This window comes from Manis pentadactyla, assembly GCF_030020395.1.
Source record: "Manis pentadactyla isolate mManPen7 chromosome 15 unlocalized genomic scaffold, mManPen7.hap1 SUPER_15_unloc_1, whole genome shotgun sequence".
Classification (NCBI taxonomy): Eukaryota; Metazoa; Chordata; class Mammalia; order Pholidota; family Manidae; genus Manis; species Manis pentadactyla.
Genome location: NW_026644588.1, coordinates 4,102,849 through 4,120,314, shown reverse-complemented (window position 1 = coordinate 4,120,314; position 17,466 = coordinate 4,102,849). Strand labels below are relative to the sequence as shown.

The 17,466-nt window shown below is 39.6% G+C and overlaps 1 protein-coding gene across 16 annotated transcripts in view; it reads left to right on the top strand.

Moving 5' to 3' along the window:
• The window catches only part of LOC118909711 (zinc finger protein 493-like), a 160,180-nt gene that overhangs the window by 93,059 nt on the left and 49,655 nt on the right, over positions 1-17,466 (top strand). Inside the window, exon 3 of one of the 16 annotated variants that reach the window (XM_057496378.1) lies at positions 12,387-17,180. The exons of 14 other annotated variants lie outside the window; for them this stretch is intronic. In XM_057496378.1, coding sequence (XP_057352361.1) covers positions 12,387-15,055 — 2,669 coding nt within the window. In that variant the 3' untranslated portion in view covers positions 15,056-17,180. Of the gene's footprint in view, positions 1-12,383; positions 17,181-17,466 lie in introns of those variants that run through there. One more of the 16 variants, XM_057496377.1, reaches the window with a different exon arrangement.

Genomic DNA, 17,466 nt, shown 5'->3' with positions numbered 1-17,466 from the left:
TTTTTCATCCATACATCCATTAATGGATATTTAGATTCTTTCCATGTGTAGTCTGTTGTAAATAATGCTGCTGTTAACATGCTATTTATGAATAAGTAGTTTTTGTGTTGTGTATATTCCCAGAAGTGGAATTGCTAGGTGATGGTAATGTAGTTCTATTAATTTTTTAAAATAATCCTTCCAGTTTTTTCCATAATGGCCATAAGAGTTTACAATCCCACCAACAGTGAACAGGAGTTCCCTTTCTTCACATCCATAGCAGTATATGCTGTCTTTTGTCTGATAATGGCATTTTAACAGGCTTGAGGTGCTGTCTCATTGTGGTGTTAATCTGCATTTCCCTAATGATGGGTGATGTTTAGCATCTTTTCTTGTATCTGTTAGCCTTTTCTGAATGTTTGGAGAAATGTGTATTCAGATCCTTTCCCTATTTTTTAATTGGGTTATTTCTCTTTTTGCTATAGAGTTGTATGGATTCTTTATATATTTTGGATATTGATAGCTTGCCAGATAGAATGTCTGCCAATAGTTTTTCTCATTCCATAGGTTGTCTTTTTGCTTTGTTGCTATTTTCTTTTGCTGTGGAGATGCTTTTTCATGGGATGCAGTCTCATTCATGTATTTTTGCTTTTGTTGCTTGTGCTTTAGGTGTCATATCCAAAAAATCATCACCAAGAGCCATGTCAGGGAGCATCATTCCTGTTTTCTTACAGGAGTTTCATGGTCTCAGGCCTCATATTTAAGTCTAATCCATTTCAAGTTAATTTTTGTGACTGGGTAAGATAAGGGTCTAATTTTGTTCTTTCACTCACAAATATCCAGTTAGCTCAGCACCGTTTGTTGAAGATTTACTTTTCTCCATTGAATATTCCTGGCACCTTTGTCAAACAGTAGTTTATCCAGTATAGTTCTCTTTATTTCTGGGCTCTGGATTCTGGTTCATTGGACTGTTTGTTGCCGTGACAATACCATACTGGCTTGATGAATAGGTTTGTCGAACACCTTGAAATCAGAGTGTGCTGCCTCCTGATTAGTTTTTCTTTCTTTGGATTTCTTTGTGTATTTAGGGTCTTTTGTGGGTTCATATAAATTTTATGATTGTCTTTTCTGATTATGTAAATAATGTCACTGGACTCTACATCGGGATTGCACTGAATATGTAGATGGTGTGTTGGAAGTCCTGACAGTTTAACAGTGTTAATCCTTCCAATCCATGAAGGTGAGATACTATTCCATTTATTTTTGTCTTCAGTTTCTTTCATCAATTGTATCAGTTTTCAGAAAAGAGATCTTTGACCTTCTCAGTTAAATTTATTCCTAAATATATATTTTTTGATGCTGTCATAAATGTGATTAGTTTGTTTCCTTTTCAGAAAACCCATTGTTAGAGTAAAGAAGTTATGTTGATTTTGTTGTGTATTAATTTCATATCCTGCAACTTTACCGAATTCTTTGATTACAGCTAGGAATTCTTTGGTTGAGTCGTTAGGATTTTTTTCTCTAAAACCATGTCATCTGCAAACAGACACAGGTTAACTTCTTCCCTTCTAAATCTGATAGCCTAAGTTGTTGAGTTTTTATTGTGAGTGGCTGTTGAATTTATCAAGTGCCAATTCTACCTCTATGGTGATGATCATAATGATGCTTTTTATTTCATTATTCCATTAATGGGGTCTATCACGTTCATATTTCCATGGTGAACTATGCGCACATTCCAGGTAAGTTCCACTTGCACGTGGTAAATTATCCCTTAATGAGGTGCTGAATTCAGTTCACCAGTATTCTTTTGAGAATTTTCATTTCTGTATTGATCAGTAGTAACTGTCCCATAGGGCATTTTCTGTAGTGTCCTTTCCTTGTTTCGGAGTCACTGGGATGCTGGCCTGGCCCAGTGAATTTGGGGGTGTTACTTCCTTCTTGATGTTTTGGAAGAGCAAGGAGGACTGCTGTTAAATCTTAAATTGTTGGTGAAATTCACCAGTGAAGGCATCTCTTGATGGTCTTTTTTGGGAGATTTTTGACTACTGATTCAATCTCCTTACTCTAGTAATTGATCCATTCAAATTTTGTATTTCTTTCTGATTCAGTTTTGGGTGTTGTATGTTTTGAGAATTTTTCCTTATCTTCTAGGAATTGTTTAATTTGCTGGTGTGTAGTTGTTCACAGAGGCCGTTTTTCATCCCTTGAATTTCTGTGGTCTCAGTTCTGAGGTTCCTTTGTCATGTCCCGTTGTGTTGATTTGGTCCCTTCTGTGTTTTGTTGGTCAGTCTAACACAGGGTTTCTCAATATCGTTCACCTGGACAGAGAAACAAGTCTTACTTTCATTAATCCTTCCTGTTACTTATTTCTGTTCTTGATCTTTATTATTCCTCTTTCTGCTAACTTTGGGCTCATTTTGTTCTTTTTCTAGTTTCTTAAGATGTAGAATTAGGCTGTCTATTTCAGATCTTTTTAATACGGGTCATTATTGTTACGAATTCCCTCTTAGAACTGGTTTTGTTGCAACCTGTAAGGTTCGATAGATATGTTTCCTTTTTTGTCTCAAGGAACTTTCTAATTTCCTGTCTTAATTTCTTCAGTCCCTTGGTTGTTCAGGAGTGTTGTTTAAATTCCATGTGTTGGCAAATATTCCGGTTTTCCTCTTATGTCCAGTTTTATGCTCTTGTGATCAGAGAAGGTAATCTGTATGATTACAGTCTTCTTTGATTTACTAAGACTTGTTTCCTGACTTAACTTTTGGTCTGTCCTAGAAAATGATCCGTGTGTCCTCGAAGAAGCATATGGATTCTGCTGTTGTTGGGTGGGATGTTCCGTGTGTTTCTCTGAGGTCCGTTTGTTCTGTAGTGCTGTTCAGTTCCACTGTTGCCTTTATGATTCTCTGGATGATGCGTCCCTCTTTGAGAGTGCAGTACTCATGTCCCCAGTGTTGTATTTTTTAACACAATAATGTCTGTTTTATTTTGCTTTATATATTCAGTTGCTCTGATGTTGGGTGCATATATGTAATTTTTAGATCATCTTGATGTGTTGACCTATCACTGTGTAATGACCTTCTGTCTGTCTCCTTAACATTTTTACTTTACAGTCTGTTTTGTCTGATAAAAGAAGTTTAGTTATCCCTGTGTTTTTCATTTTTTAAATTTCATTTTCTTGAAATGGGTTTTCCGTCCTTCCCCTCAGCCCGTGGTGCCGTTAGAGAAGAGTGAATCTCTTGGGAGCGGCATACTCCTCATCTTCTCTTTTTATCCACTCAGCCTTTCTATATTCTTTTTAACTGGGTGTGAATCCCTTTGTGTTTAAAGTAATTGGTGATAGATAAGCCCTTAATATTGCCATTTTATAATTGCCCTGTGGACCTGTTGTCCTTGTTTCTTTTCCTGCTGCCTTTCTTTCTGTTTTGATGTCTTTTATGTCACTATTGGCTGTGCCTTCTTAATCATAATGTTTTGTGTAATTACTATAGCCACTTCCCTCGTGGTTACCACGAGGCTTGGATAAAATATCTTCAATACATAACACCTTTTTGAAGGTGATGATGACTTAGACAGCACATACAGACTTTACACTTTCACTTGTCCCCAGTCACGTTGTAGCTTTTTGATGTTAAAATATACATCTCTTTTTGTATTGTGTATCTGGTAACAAATTGTTAGAGGTAAGGTTACTTTCAATGCATTACGGTTTGATCTATAGGTATAAAGGACACAAACACCATTCAAAGATCAGAGAATCTAACTTTTGAGTATATATGTACCAGTAGAAGTGGTTTTTACACATTCATGTTTTTACATGTTAATTAGTATCTTTATTTCCTCTTGAAGAATACCGTTTAGCATTTCTTGTAAGGCAGAACTAGTGCTGATGAAATCACTCGACTTTTTTTTTTGTTTTGTGAAATACTTACCCCATCAACTTTGCTGGGTATGGTATTCTTAGTTGAGAGGTTTGTTCTCACAGTATTTTGAATAATCATCCTATTCTCTCCCCTGGCCAGAAACTCTGTTCAGTAGACTGCCACTTGGGATCACTCGTGTGTGGTGAGTCAACTTTTCTCTTCATCCTTTCAAAATCTGTTTCTTTTTGACTTTTGACAATTTAATTATGATTATCAGTGTAGCCTTTTTGAATGTAACTTAAAGGGGGCTCTGTGTGCCTCAAGAAGCTGTATGTCAATTTTTCTCTCCACGTTTGGGTAGTTCTTGCTCATCATTTCCTAAAATAGACTTTCTATCGGCTTGTCTTTCTCTTCTGGGATTCCTAGAATGCATGTTTTGCTGCTTTTGTTGAGTTTCATAAGTCCTGTAGACCTTCTTGTTTTTTCATTCTTATTTATCTTACTCTCAGACCAGGAAATTTCAAATGATCTCTCTTCTAAGTCACCAATTCTTTCTTTTGCGTCATCAAGTCTGATATTGAAATTTATGTAGAATTTGAGTTCATTTGCCATAATTTTCCACTCTGAGATGTGTGTGTGTGTGTGTGTGTGTGTGTGTGTGTTTGAGAGAGGGAGAAATGGTTTTTATATTTTTATTGAACTTCTTGTTTGTTCATGCATTCTTTCCCAATTTCATTTGGTTCTATATGTGCTTGGAGTTCACTGAAATTCATTAATAAAGAGAATTCTGAATTATTTTTCAGATAGTTCTCTATCTCTACATATCTAGTGTTAGGTATTAGAGCCTTATTAATTTCCATTGACGTTACGATTATAAGTCTCTACATGATCTTTGATTCCTTCGAATTAATGTCAGTGAACTTGAAGAAGTGGTTTCTTCGTCAAGATTATATAGTTCACTTCACCAGGAATAGACCTTCACCAGTCAGAACAGCTTGGGGTAATGGATGGCCCTTCTGAGAGTGTCCCTGGGCAGGCAGTGCTTGGTATCAGTTCCCTGTTTAGCCATTGCCTGGCCTCTGCGATCAGGATTGTAGCTGGGCGGCCCTGGGGTTGCACTCCTGCAGTCAGGGCCCCAGGTCAGCGCCCCTCCTGGGTGGGGGGCCTGCTCACTGTGCTCTGTGACCAGGGAGCCGTCATCTGGGCCCTGCAGGCCTCACTACTCTGGCTGGTCCCAGGCTGCCTGCTCAGGCAGGACGGGGCCACTGGGTGTACGTGATGCTTGGGCAGGAAGGGCTGGGCCCTGCGGGCCCTCGGGTCTGACGGGTGCCTGAGCAGACGGTGCCCCCGGCTGGATTCTGCGTCCAGGCTGGGCTGCAGGCCGGGCTTTGTGGTCAGAGAAGGCCGCTGTGTTCTGCTGTAGGACAAGGGCACCAGCTGTGCTGTCGCTATAGAAGGGGGCCCCCAGCTGTGTCCTGAAGTTGGGTGGGGGTAGAAATGATGGTCCAGGGTCAGTCGTGGATGCTGTCAGGGCCTCCTTGTTGTTTGAGTCCACGGGCTCTGCTCATGATGGTGGGGTTCCTGGCTGGTCTGTCTGCCTGGATGAGGCCGCGGATTGTGTTCCACGCTCAGAAAGTATTGATCTGGGCTCCGTCGTGGGTGGGGCAGTAGGCTGGGCTCCAGGGCTGGGTGGTGCCCTCTGCGTGGTACCAAGGCTGTCCAGGGTTACTGTTCAGGATCCCTGGGCATGTGGCCTCAGAGATTCACCTGAACGGTTGGGCAGCACTGCCGGCCTGGCTCTGCGTCCATGTGTGGCTGCAGGAAGGGCCCTTCAGCTCCCCGGGTTCTCTGCTCACGTGGGTCTGGGGGCTCCCTCAGCAGGTGGATGTGGCTGTGAGCTTGCCTGTCTGCCCAGGGAGGGGTAAGAAATGGTTTCCAGAGCCAGCCCAGCTCGTGGACTGTGGGTGCACAAGGGGCAGAAATGCCCCCTGGGTTTCTGGCAAGATGGGGGCCTGGCTGGTCTCTTAATGTGCAAAGAGCCAGTGGTTGGGTCTCTGGTCCAGCAGCCCTGCTAGCATCTGGGCCTTGAATGCTACAAATTCTACCCCTTCTTGCTCTGTATGGCCCCGTGGACAGACCCAGGGATCCCCTGCTGATTCCTGTGAGGAATGACCCAAGTGGGCTTCCTGACTAACGTGCAGCAGTGTTGGGGGGCTGGGTGTCCACCTGAGGCTCTTGTTCTCACTGGAGAAGCTGCAGGTCTGATGGTTCCACATGGTGAGCAGCTCAGTGAGGCCACTCCCCTCCCCCTCCTACTGCCGCCCTCCCAGGCTCTGGGGTCAGGGGTCCTGAGCTCCCCCTGCCCTTCTGTGGTTCCACATGGTGTCTTGTCTGGGGTAGTTTCTAAGTTCATCTTCCTGTGAAAGGGATTGAAGTTTGGAATTACGTCTAACCATCTTGATGTTGTCACTGCGCTCAATACACTTTAAGTAACTGGGGCTGAATTCATTCAGATGTAATCAAACACAGGTCTATTCCAGTGAGCTGAGGTGTGTAATTGTGTGCCTGTGTGACTGTCAATCCTATTTTGTTAATACCTTGTATATACTTAAATGTTGATGGTTGTTTCAAACTGGGTGAATACATCAGAAGTAGTCAATTCACCTCTATTTTTTATCAATATAGTCGGTGAGAGAAACAGTCTTATGTGGTTGAAAGGTAATTTTTGTGATTCGACGGTACTTCTTCAAACATTGTATAACTATGTTGTTAAGGGTTTTTTTAATTGCTTAATTGTGCCAAAGAATTCATTTGAAATTTTTCCATCTTAATCAGTTTCAAAAGAATAGTGCAGTCGGGCTGACTGTATTCACCTTGTCGTGCACTGCCTCGCTAGAAATTTTTCATCTTACGAAAGTGACACCGAGGACCCATTAGAACAGCTGTCCCGTCCCCTCTCCTCCCGTCCCTGGGAAACGTTGTTCCCTTTCCCTGGGGTTGACTGTTTAAACGCCTCACATGTGGAATCATCCATATCTGCCTCTTTGTGGCTGGTATATTTCAGTTACTGTGGTGTTCTCAGACTGGCTCCAAGGTGTAGTACGTGAGTATTTTCTTCTCTCTTTAGTCTGAAGAATAATGCATGCTATTCGCGTGCCACATTTTCCTCATCCATTTTTCTGATGATGGACATTTGGGTAGCTTCCTCCACTTGGCTGTTGTGAGAACTCTGCCGAGGGCAGGTGTGCGGTAAGGCCACCTTGACGTCCTGCCTTGAATTGCATGGGATATGTATCAAGCAGTGTGATTAACGTTCATATCACAATTCTGTTTGTAATTTTTCTCAGGCCTCCACACTGTTTTCCCTAGTGACTGAGCCTCTTTGTGTCACCACCCGTCCTGCACAAACGTTCCAGTTCCTGTACCTCCTCACAAGCATCAGCCGTTTTCTGTTTGTTTGATAGAAGCCAACCTAGTGGATATGAGCTAACTCATTTTGGTTTTGATTTGCATTTAATGATTGGCGCTTTTAAGCATCTTTCCTTACGCTCGTTACCTGTTTGTATGTTTTCCTTGGTGTTACTTCTGTTCAGTCCTAATGCCCATCATTTAAATTGGGGTAGTGCTTGGATTTCAGGCTCGGGGTTTGAGGCTGAGCAGTGTGCACCCCCGAGGAGAGCGCCACGGCAGACCCGCACTCCCAGCGCCTGCCCTCCCCTCGGGCTGGCGGCCTCTGTGCTCTGTGATGTGCGGACTCTCTCAGGGAGATGTGGGCCCATTGTGTACTTAGGCTTTGTTCTCTCATTTGGTGTTATATTCAAACGCAGTGTTGAAAAAATTTCTCCCATGATTTCTACTAGTCGTTTTCCTGTTACAAGTCTTGAATATTTGTTTGTAATCCATGAGAGTTTGATTTTTGTATGAGGAAATGGTATAAGGAAAGTGTCCCACTTGATTCTTTTTCATGTAGATGGGCATTCATTTTTTCCATGACCAGAGTTGATAAAAGACTCACTTGCAGGGTGTACCCTCGGCTCTCTTGTCACAGCTCACTTGGCAGGACACGGGGCTTTAATGTGGCCTCTCTTGTTTGGCTGGTCTGTGTCTCTGTTTATGCAAGTCCTCATCTCTTTGGGTTAGTGTCACCTTGTTACATATTTGATACTAGATGCCTTATATGCTAACATCCTTGAAGTTTGTATTGATTATCCATGGTCTCCAGATTTTCATGCACTTTACGATTTTTTCTGTATTTCTGGGGGAAGAATGTCATTGAGATGATACGGACTGCATTGAATCTGATCGATGGTTTTGCTACTATGGGCATCTTAACTATTAATTCTCCCAGTCTATGAATATGGATGTCTTTTACTTTCATTCATGTCATACTTGGGTTCTTTCAGATATGTTATTAGTTTTCATTAAAAGAAGCTTTCACATAGTTGGTTGAGTTTATTATAACTAAGTAACTTACTATTTGGATTCTATTATAAATGGAATTGCCTTAATTCCCTTTCTGGACAAGTGATGTTTTTGTGCATGGATTTTTTCATCCATTTCCCTTGGTGAATGTGTTTAGTAGACCTGACAGTGATTGCATATGTGTGTAAACATTAGAATTTTTTATATATAATGTCATATCATCAGCCACCAGAGATAACTTATTTCTTCTACATGATTTTGGGTGAATTTTGTTTGTTTTATTACTGAATTGTTCTGCTTTGGGCTTCCAACAATATGTTGAATACATGTGATGAGAGAGTGAATCATTGCTTGTTCTTGAGTGAAAAGGAGAACCTTTGTTTTCACAGTTGAGTATACTGTTAGACTTGCTGGGCTTTAGGTATATAAGCTTTATGATGTTGAGCTATTTTACCTCTCTTCCTTCTTTGTTGATTGTTTTTATCTTAAAAGAGTGTTGAACTTCTCAAAAGCCTTGTCTGCATCAGTTGAGATAATCAAATATTTTTCTTCCTGGCGTTCTTGTGCTGTAGTATAATGGTTGATTATTTTTCTTCTCTGTTGAAACATTCTGTACGTCAGGAATGACTCCCGCATTGTCCTGTTGCCTGAGCCTGCACTGTGCTATCCGATTGTGTGCTTGGATTTCTTGAGGGATTTTGCATCTGTAGTCATCAGTTTTGTGTCATTTTCTGTTCTGATCATGTCTTTCTCTGACTCTGGTGTCAGTGTCACGTTGGGCTTACAAAAAAGAGTTTGGAAATACTCCCACCTTTTAAGTTATAGAGGATTTTAGGGAAAATGGTTTAATTTTTCTGACACTGTTAGGATTAACAGGGGAAGCCATCTCCAATGCAAAAGGGCTCTTTTGGGAACTTCTGGGGGCTGCTCTTAATCTTTTTCTAGTATATTCATATACTCATGTCTTCAAGATTCAATCTTGATGCATTGTGTTTGGAATTTACTCATTTGTTCTGAGTATCCAATTTTTTGGCATGTAGTTTTTCTGAAAAAAACTCCATTGTCCAATTTTATTTTTTATCAGTTGTATTGTCTCCTCTTTAACCTCTGATTTTGGTTGAGTCTTCTCCAGTTTATTGTTAATTTACATAAGGATTCTCAGTATCGATTTTCACTACTAGTTTCATTGAGTATTTTTTTCTTATTTTCTATTTTCCATTTCATTTATTTCTGCCCTAATATTGTTTATTTATTGTGGTATATTTGGACTTGTTGTTATTTTATTTTTGTAGTTCCTGATGTATAAATTTCGGTTGTTGAGATTTTTCTTGTTTAATATCAGCACTCATTGCTATAAATTTCCCTGTTTAATATTGGTTTCCCTCCAGCCCATATGTTTCTGTATATTGTATCTTTCCTTTCATTTATCTCAAGATGTGTTCTAATTTTCTTTGCCTGTTTCATCTCTGAAAATTGGGTGTTGTAAGAGTGTGTAGTTTACTTATTACAATTTTTTTTTCCTTCCCTTTTCTGTTACTGCTTGTGATTTCCATCCATTGTGGTCAGAAATGATTCTGTTTTTTATAATTTGATGTTTCTACCTCTCTTCCCTCTTCCCCTATTTCACCTATACACATACTCCCCACCCCCCACTAAGGGCACCAGCAATCCACTGTCTCTGTTCTTGGGTCTACTTCTTGTTTTGTTTCTTCTGTCCCATGTATAGGTAAAATCCTAAGGTAATTGTCTTTGTCTGGCTTACTAGTTAGCGTAATGTACTCTTTGTCCATTCATGCTGTTGCAAACAGCAAAATTATTTTTTCATAGCTGAGTAATATTCCATTATTAATGTGCCACATGTTTATCCATTTATGTTTTGATGGACGTAGGTTGCTTCCATAGATTATTGTAAAAGAGGTTCAATAAACTAACAGTCTGTGTATCTTTTCAAGTTGGTGGTTTTCTTGTCTTCTGCAGATTCCCAGTAGTGGAATTGATGTTAAGTGTTTTCTGTCTTTAGTTTTTGAGAAATCTCCATAAGTGCTTTCTGTAGTGGTTACACCAACTTACAATTCCCTATGAAGTGTAGGAGGGTTCCCTTCACCAAAGCGTATTTGTCTTGTATCCTTCATCTTAGCCGTTCTGACTGGTGTGAGGTGATAGCTCTGATGATTACTGAAATTCAGCATCTTTTAATGTGTATTGGCCACTGTATGTCTTTTTTGAAAAAAAGCCTATTCAGGTCCTATGATCATTCTCTAGTTAGATTCTTTCTTTTCTTGGTTTTGACTTGTGTGTGTTCATTCTTGTCTGGATATTAGCCTCATGGGTGATTAAATCATTTTCAAATACATAATCCTACCCCATATATATTCTATTAATTTTCTTGACTCTTTTTCTTTTGGTGTTCAGAGTCTTTGAGTCATCTCACTTTTTTATATTTCCTTTAGTTTTCCCTTGTCTGGAGATAAAGTCCAGAAAAAAAAATTAGTCATGTTTTTGTTGAAGAGTTAATTGCTCTGTTTTATTCTAGGAGTTTTATGTTTTCAGGTCATATATTTGAGTCTTTTGTTCCATTTTGATTTTATTTTTTGAATGCTATAAAACAGTTATGTAGGTTCATTCTTTTGCATGTACTCTTCAGATTTTATAGCAGCATTTCTTGAAGAGATTGTATCTTCCCCTTGTATATTCTTGCTTCTCCTGTATATTAATCAGCCGTGTGAATATCAGTTGGTTACAAGGTGCAAGTACAGCGTAGGGAATACAGCCAGTGACACTGCAATGTGTCTGGTGACTGCGGGAAGTACGCTGTCACAGTGAGCCTTTAGTTACATCTGTGATTGTCAGATCGCTCTGCTGTACACCCAAAGCCAATATAATATTGCCTACCAACTATGCTTCAGTAAAAACACTCAGAAAAGAAATGATAATTTGTAAGATGTATGTTTTCCTAAAATTACATAGACTGCTTTGTGGGCTTATGTGTCCTTTGTCCTCCGTCATGTGCCATTTGACATTCGGATTGTTTTATCTGCTGTGTGGAGTTTGCATTTTTATCCATCTAATTACCCTTTTCTACTTTTCAAGTCCTCCATCTCCTTAAAGATCTTCCTCCAGGTGTTCTGTTACTGGAAGTGGGATATTGAGTTTTCCTCTTACTATTTTGTTTCTATATGATTAATTCTGTCACTATTTGTTTCCTTTATATAAGAGCTGTGATATTGGATGCAGAATTACACAGTATTTTCATATTTTTCTATCAGTGTCTCACTGATCATTACATTATGGCTATTGTGTCCTGTGGTAGTCTTTCCTCAAGTCCATTGTAACAGAAATGGCCACTACTGCTATCTGATGGTTACCTTTTGTATTGAGTATCATTTTACATTCTTGTCACCGTCAGCCTCTGTGTTTCAAAATCTAAAGTGAGTCTCTTGTAGACAACATACAGTCGGGCTTTCTCTTTTTAATCCACAATCCATCATCATCTTTTCCATGGGAGTTGAGTCCCTATACATGTAACTAATGAAGGGTAAGGGAAGGAATGTCAGTTGCCTTTCTGTGGACCTTTTTCTGTGTGTCTTCTAGGTATCTTCTATGTGTTCATCTGCTTGTGCCTGCCGTTGTGTTCAGTGAATTTTCTACTGTCATGCTTTCTCTTCTTGTTTCCCTTTGAGTGTCTTCCATGTGTGTTTTCTTGGGTATTACAAAAAAGTGTTAAATTTATAACAATCTCTTTATAGATGGGAACAATTTCAGATTGTAAAACTACTCCAGTATATATGCTGCTCATCACTTAATACTTTGGTAGCACATTGTATCATCTTATTGTAAATCCATTAAGTGATTCATTAATATAAAAATTCATGCAAGTATTAAAAGTATTTTCTGCTCAAATATAATAGTATTACAAGTTTGAAAACCTGTGTTTATACCATCAGCAGAGTGACTTTTAAATTAAATTACAATTGATATACAGTGCTACTTCTTTGGGGTATAAAAAATTGTTTAGATTACTAAATGTTCACTAAAATGCATTTACAGTATTAATTTTTACATAGATTTTTTTAAGTATATGTACCTGATTCTTATGGGGTAATTTGATTTTTTTATATATTTCAGCAGTTTCTTCTCATTACGAAAAAGGCTTGTTACCCCAACATGCCATAAAAGACTCATTCCAAAAAGTGCTCCTGGAAAGATCTGGGAGCTGTGACCCTGGGGACTCACACCTGAGGACACACAGGGATGGTGAGGCTGAGCGTGGAGGGCAGGACGGCTGTCACGGAGGAGTGCAGAGCCACGGGAGGAGCCCCCAGGACAAGCCCCTCCCTGTCCGTGGGGATCCGCATCCTGGGGTGACTGGGGACACAACCCAGTGCAAGTCAGTTACTGTTGCAGAAGAATGTGCTTCTGTGAGTAGATGTCATCATCCAATTTTGAAATACAACTTTGCTCAGAAGAAAATCTTGGAAAATCTTAAAATTGCAGAAGGCCATGGTGCAAACAATAATTTTAATCGTTTTAAATACAGCAAAGCATTAGATATACAGTCATATGATTCTGAGGAGCAAAGATATAATGAAGAAAGAATGTGTAAATATGTTGAAATTGAAAATTCCTTGATGAAGGATTCATTATTCTTCTGTGAACAAATAGTTCACACTTGTGCTAAAACCTACAGTCTTAATAACTATCAGAGAGACTCTACCCACCCAACATTGCTTAATAAATGTTACTGTACAGACAGTGAGGAAGAACCTTACATGTATAACAAAAGTAAGCAGGCCCTTAGGAAGGGCTCTATATTAAATAATTCTCTAGGTATTTACATACAAGAGAGAACATATCAGTCTATGGAACCTGAAATAAATTATAACAGAGGATCAATCCATACAGGTCATCAGACCACTCAGATTCCAGAAAACCATTACCCATGTATTAAATGTGGACATGTATTCAAGGAATGGTCAGACTTTATTATGCATCAGGGAATCCACATTGGAGAGACACCTCACAAATATAAGGAATATACAGGTGACAAAACCTGTGAACATTTCACAGAAGTGACTCAACATCACAGAATTCACACTGGTGAGAAAACTTGCAAATGTGAAGAATGTGGCAAAGTCTTTAGTGAATCTTCCCTACGAAATGCTCATGAGAGAATTCATATTGGAAAACAACCATACAAAGGTAAAGAATGCAGCAAGTCCTTCACCTGTTCCTCAATTCTTACTGCGCATGAGAGAATTCATACTGAAGAGAAACCTTACAAGTGTGAGGAATGTGGGAAAGCCTTCAAGCAGGGCTCACAATGTCTTCGACATCAGAGAATTCATTCTGGAAGGAAACCTTACAAATGTAAAGAATGTTGTAAATTCTTTAGTTGTTCCTCAAGTCTTAAAGTTCATGAGAGAGTTCACAGTGCAGAGACGCCTTACAAGTGTAAGGAATGTGGCAAAGCCTTTAAGTGGGGCTCACTCCTTACTATACATGAGCGAATTCATTCTGGACAGAGACCTTATAAATGTACAGAATGTGGCAAATCCTTTACTTGTTGCTCAGGTTTTATTGTGCACCACAGAATTCATTCAGGAGAGAAACCTTACAAGTGTAAAGAATGTGGCAAAGCTTTTAGTCAGGGCTCACACCTTACTCGCCATCAGATAATTCATTCTAGGCAGGAAACATACCAATGTAGAGAATGTAGCAAATCTTTTACTTCTTATTCAAGTCTTAATGTGCATGAGGCAGTTCATACTGGAGAGAGACCTTACGAGTGTGAAGAATGCGGAAAAGCCTTTAAGCGGCCCTCACACCTTAATCGGCATCAAATACTTCATTCTAGGCAGAAACCATACCAATGTAGAGAATGTAGCAAAGCCTTTACTTCTTACTCAAGTCTTAATGTGCATGAGGCAGTTCATACTGGAGAGAGACCTTACGAGTGTAAAGAATGCGGAAAAGCCTTTAAGCGGCTCTCACACCTTAATCGGCATCAAAGAATTCATTCTAGGCAGAAACCATACCAATGTAGGGAATGTACCAAATCCTTTACTTCTTACTCAAGTCTTAATGTGCATGAGAGAATTCATACTGGAGAGAAACCTTACGAGTGTAAAGAATGTGGAAAAGCCTATAAGCGACCCTCACACCTTAATCAACATCAGAGAATTCATTCTGGACAGAGACCTTTCAAATGTAATGAATGCAGTAAATCCTTTACTTACTCCTCAAGTCTTTCTGTGCATCACAGAATTCATACAGGAGAGAAACCTTACAAGTGTAAAGAATGCAGCCAATCCTTTACTTATTCCTCAAGTCTTAATGCGCATGAGACTATTCATACTGGAGAGAGGCCTTACAAGTGTAAAGAATGTGGAAAAGGCTTTAAACGGGTCGCTCACCTTAATCAACATCAGATAATTCATTCTGGAGAGAAACCTTATAAATGTACAGAATGCGGCAAATCCTTTGCTTGTTGGTCAAATCTTACTATGCACCATAGAATTCATACAGGAAAGAAACCTTTCAAGTGTAAAGAATGCAGCACTTCCTTTATTTCTAACTCAAGTCTTACTGCACATAACAGAATTCATACTGGAGAGAGGCCTTACAAGTGTAAAGAATGTGGAAAAGCCTTTAAGCGGGCCTCACACCTTACTGAACATCACAGAATTCATTCCAGACAGAAACCTTATAAATACACAGAATGCGGTAAATCCTTTGCGTGTTGCTCAAATCTTACTATGCACCATAGAATGCATAGTGGAGAAACCTTACAAGTGTAAGGAATACAGTAAACCCTTCTTCCTCATGTTGTGTGCATGAGAGAAGTCATGCTGGAGAGAAGCCTTAGAAGTGTAAGGAATGTGGAAAAGCATTTAAGTGGTCCTCAAATCTTAATTGACATCAGAGAGTTGGTTGTGGAAAAGAAACCTTTCAAATGTAAAGAATAGGGAAAATGCTTTACTTGTTCCTCAAGACTTAATGTTCGTGGGAGAGTTCATATTGGAGAGAAGCCTAAGCTCAAAGAATGTGGAAAGTCTTTCTGTGGAGCTCGGTCCTCACTAATCATCAGAGGATATGTTCTAGACAGAAACCTTACAAATGTAAAGAATGAAGCGAATCCTTTAGTTCTTCCTCAGACCTTCATGGGCATGAGAGAATTCACACTGGAGAGAAGCCTTTCAAGTTCAGAGAATGTGGGAAAATCCTTTACTAATTCATCAAACATAAGTAAACATAAGAAAATCTGTAGTGGATTGAAATCTTAACAAGTGTAAAGAATGTGACAAACCATTTGTCCAGACCTTTGTCCCTATTCAATATCAGAGAATTAATTCCAGACAGAAACCTTACAAATATAATGAAGGTAGCAAATACTTCAGTTGTTCCTCAAATCTTAATGTGCATAAGGGAATTCATACAGGAGCGAAACCTTATGATTGTAAAGAATGCAGCAAAGCCTTTAAGCAGTGCTCAAAGCCTGCTAACCATCAGGGAATTCATTCTTGACAGAAACCTTACAAATGTAGTGAATGGATCATATCATTCACTCGTTCTTCACATAGTACTCTGCATGAGGGAATTTATACGAGAGAAACCTTACAAGTATAAAGAATGTGGTAAAGCGCTTATGCAGTGTTTATACCTTACTGGAAAAAAATCAGAGAATTCATTCTGGACAGAAACCTTACCAGATATACAGAATGCAGCAAATGTTTTTTATGTCCATCATAACTTATTCTTAGAGAATTCATACTGGAGAGAAACCATAATATGAGGAATGTGGCAAAGCCTTTATTTAACCTGTGCTCAAGTCTTATGCACACCAGAAAACTCATACTAGAGAGAAACTTCATTTACCCACTGATGTAGGAAAGAGTTTTGTGTAAAGTATAAAATATAGGGAGCATGAAAGACAGTGGCAAAGCTGTCAACAGTCCCTCACATATTGTACATAAGAAAATTCAGTGGAGAGAAAACATACCAATATGATTACTATGGAAACACTATTGTCCAAGACATGCACTTTAAAAACATGGCAGTCTTCATTATGGAAACTTTACAGTTGCAAAATATGTTGCAATATATTTAAGAGAAAATCTAAATTAACCAGGAAAGGTTTACATAAAACAGTAAGACACCAAATTTTTTAGTTTACTTTCAGAGAATTTGTTATAAAAATTATCCAAATTAATAGTGATCAGATAATTGACATGGTAATTTGTGTCAGTTAAAAGGGGGCTGTATTTTAGATAGTATAGTGCCCTCTACCCCACACTCTGCATATTGACCGCCAGCCCCAGGTCAGTAACCTGTGCTTCTAACCTTCTGGCTAAAGTTTGGAGGTTCCCACAACCTCCCCTTGGGTTTGATTAATTTGCTAGAGTGGCTCCCAGAACTGAGGAAAGCACCTACGTTATACTGTAAAGGATACAAGTTAACAGAAAGATGAAGAGAGACCCGGGGCAAGGTCCCCAATAACGGAGCTTCCATACTTGGGGGGCTTGGGGCCCGGCTCAGTGGCACATGGACGCGTTCTGGCTCCCCAGGCTTAGAAGCTCTCTCAGATGGAGAAGTAGGATCCACGGGAGCAGACAGCAATAGGCTCTTCTCAGGGTTTTTTTTTTTTTTGAGGGCTTCATTCCGTAGCCATAATTGAGTAAATGATTGTCCATTCGCTGATTCATCCTCCAGCCCCTGACCTTCGTGGTTGTCCAAATGTCTCATTAATAGGACTCCTACTTCAACTTTAAGACTTTGCAGAGTTCTCAGGAACTGTGGATGAAGAACAGATGCACCTGGGAAATATGTGTTTGTTGATGTGAATGACCAAGTATGTATTTCTTATGACTCAACCCCCTACCCCCAACCCCAGTCTTCAAATACAGATTCCTTACAGCAAAATAATCATTTCTGTCAGAGCATTTACATATGGTATGGCATTTATTTACACAACAGATAGAGCAATAGGCCATTGCCAACAGGCCTAACATTTGACGAAGGCAGTGTGGGCTGGGAACAGGTTTAAGGAGACAACTAAGTCATCTGCGTTATAAAGTCTTAGGACTAGGTGTTCTACCAGAGCGGTGTGACTCTGGCTTGCAGGCTGACTCATTCAGCTTGTCATGTTCCCAATAGCAGGGGTGGTTTTTACAAACATACAGCTTCACTCTTCTGGGCGTCTGGCGCGCTT